At 35.1% G+C, this 3135-nt stretch overlaps 1 protein-coding gene across 1 annotated transcript in view; it reads right to left on the bottom strand.

Moving 5' to 3' along the window:
- Nucleotides 1-1820: 1820 nt before the first annotated feature.
- The window catches only part of cep19 (centrosomal protein 19kDa), a 3107-nt gene continuing 1792 nt past the window's right edge, over nt 1821-3135 (bottom strand). Inside the window, exon 2 of the mRNA XM_015397592.1 lies at nt 1821-2257. Coding sequence (XP_015253078.1) covers nt 1911-2257 — 347 coding nt within the window. The 3' untranslated portion in view covers nt 1821-1910. The remainder of the gene's footprint in view (nt 2258-3135) is intronic.

Genomic DNA, 3135 nt, shown 5'->3' with positions numbered 1-3135 from the left:
GTGTGAGTTTTGTCCCATAACATTTCACTGAGTTTATGCATTTAGGACCTTTTTCCATCTATCTCATCATTTCTCTCTAAATCATCCTTATAATTTGGTCTTTTATTGTGCTCTTTTCTCTTCAGCTCATCCCACATGTGTTCTGGTTTTTGGTGGTCTTAAAAAAGAATTGAGTTTGGGGAAAGATTTCTTTGTTAAAGGTAAAGGTAGTAAAGGATTTTCGCAAATTTTTTGTAAAACAAATGCCCATGCACAACCCTGTACCCGCTCCTGAGGGGGAGCACCTATGAAACGCGTGCGAGAGCGTGCACAAGCCCATTTCTCCTCCTGCAAGCTCTGTTTAATAGTTGCTGTTCTCATGGCTCATATAAGCTTACTGTCCGCCCTAAACCCTAAATCCCTCCATCACTATATAGAGCGAGGACTATATAGTGAACTTTATAGTGAACTCAGATCATGCATAATAGCTGTCATATGTGGATGCATTGTATTTACTGTATATATCCCATCCACCACCTTCTTCCTTAGGCACCTTCTGCATTTCTCCACTGTGACATTAATAAAGTCAATCAATCAATCAATCAATCAGTTTCATTATAATTGAACTGAATTGTCTGAGCTGGAGGAGCATTTTATGGCAACAATGACTGTAAATAAGCCTTTTTTAACCTTAGTAGTTTGTGGAAAAAAAATATTACCCTTAGTAGACGTAACATGATCCACTACCAGTCCAGGCCTCTTACAGCCTTCGGCGCGCTCTGTGTCCTGCGTTTTTATTCTCCCACAATGTTTACATTTGATCAATTATGGAATCAAAAAGGGGTCAAATGTTTGTAAACTTCTAAATCTTAGTTAAAACAGAAAAATAGAAGTTGATATTCAATGTGAAATCTTTACCTAACAATGTAAGGTAATCTTAAAAAGCAAACAATTTTTTTTTTTTAATAATTTAATCTAAATTGAGTTTAGTATATTAATTACTTTTTCTTTTTTTTTCTTTATTGCAGTTTTAGATTTTACATTTTCAGATTCAAATCCATTTCTTTCAGTTTCTATTTTTTTAGTTTCAAATTCACTTTTTCAGCTTTGAGATCTTTTAAAAAATTTTTTTTTGCATTTTACATTGTCAGTTTTTTTCACCTTCAGATTTTGACCCTAATCTGACAGGAGTGGGCGGGGAAACGTGATTGACAGTTTGCAAAATGACCTGTTCCATGTTGCATTTAACTATTTATCCAGTGTTTTCACTGGATTTTCCCAAAATCTACAGAGAATGTTGGAATTCCCACAGTCCATGAAGGCAACATGGAACGGGACATCTCTCCAGCGCCGCTGCAAGCTGTCAATCACGTTTCCAGATTGGGGTCAAAATCTGAATGAGAAAACATCTTAATTGAAAGTGTAAAAAAATTCCTGAAACTGAAAAGGGAATTTGAAACAAACAAAAAAAATATTGAAACTGAAGAGGGATTTGAAACAGAAAATGTAAAACTGCAATAAAGAAAATAAATTTCAAGGTGAGGGGAAGAATTTAGATCCAATTCTTATTATTTTATTTCTTTTTTTAGTTTCTCAGATTATAAGGTAAAATATCACCTTATACTTTTTTTTAACTTTCATATTTTCAGTTTCAACTAAGATTTATAAATTTACAAACATTTTGACCCCTTTCTGACTCCATAATCATTGCTGCATTTTTAAGAAATGGAAATCTCATGAGAGCTGTACAAATCAAAATGACTTTCATTTCATTTATAAAACAACAGTAAAGTTCGTCTAAGGCTCTAAGTGGAGGAAAAGCTTCTTTATTGTACTTAGAGTTAACACAATAGAGCTTCTGGTACAAGCTTTGGAAGAGTCTTGTTTTTGGGGTTTTTCAGTGGATTTTGAACTAAATTCTTAAAGAGTTTTTAAAATTCATCATCCGATTCTTCGTCCCAGCTGCACTTTTCCTGACTGGGTTTGTCAAACTCCACCTCCAGGTTATACACAAAGTCCGGGTCATCTTTCCACTTGCGGTTCCTCTCAAACAGTGTGTCCATCTGACCCTTTTTGCGCGCTAACTCCTCGTCATCTAGCTTGTTCAGATCTTCTTCTGGGTCCAGTTGAAACGAAGCAAGACTTTCCTCCAGGCTCAGGCCGCGCATGTGATCTCGCAGGATCATCAGGAGTTTCTCCAACTGACTTTGAGGTACCTGATCCAGATACTCGCGGTGCCTTGGCTGGTTTTTCAATCTTTCAGCCGCCATGCTGCAGTCTGAAAAATAGACACCATCACAAGATATGAGTTCCAGGGAGAAAGAATAAAAAATAAGCACACCTCTTCTTTTTTATATTTTGTCAAAACCAAAAACTTTATTGCATTTAACTGTGGCAGAACAACACAAAATAGTAAATAACTTCTAAATAAACAGGATGAAACACAGCAATAGCAGCATCATACTGTGAGGGTAATCTTCTTCTACAAAATAATGGAGCTGAAAATCCCTTTGCACTGTACTGGAATCACCTTTTTTACAAAGATAAAATTAAAGTTTCAGTACATCTAAAATTAAATTAGAGACATATTTCAAAAATATACCCATTAGTAATAAGAAGGTGGGATTTACCATTAGGCAATTGCCTAGGGCCCCATGAAACTCTGTTTACATGTATGGTTAATACATAAATACATGTTAATAATTCCTTATTTGTGAACATTAATTATTTTTTTGATAAAATTCCTTTCGCTAAAATGCCATCAGAAAGCTTAGAGCAGGTGTAACCAATAAAAAAATCTGCGGGGTCCAAATAAAGAATATCATCAACCAGTAAAGGTCTGGAGACATTTTGAATTATAATCTGTAACTTTAAACAGAATTTAACACCAAGTGTTTATTGAAGTAGAGAACAACAATCTTTTTTTAGTTTGGTTTATAGATAATTTCCTGATTCCCATATTTTCTCAAACCCCTGAACTGATGGTTTGTTATTTTCTTTCTTTTTTCTGTCTTAATTTTGGCAGTGGGCTTTAGGCTGCCCTGCAAGGCTTTAAACCTGGGTTTAACCGGAGACTAAGCCATTCTCAAGCACATATCAAGGAGCTCATTTTGAGCCTGGATCCAGATTGTTAAAGTCATATGGAAATAATATTTA

The sequence above is a fragment of the Cyprinodon variegatus genome, unplaced genomic scaffold (genome assembly GCF_000732505.1).
Source record: "Cyprinodon variegatus isolate N-32 unplaced genomic scaffold, C_variegatus-1.0 Scaffold872, whole genome shotgun sequence".
Taxonomy (NCBI): domain Eukaryota; kingdom Metazoa; phylum Chordata; class Actinopteri; order Cyprinodontiformes; family Cyprinodontidae; genus Cyprinodon; species Cyprinodon variegatus.
The sequence above is the reverse complement of the archived record's forward strand: the minus strand, read 5'-3'. Positions and strand labels throughout refer to the sequence as shown.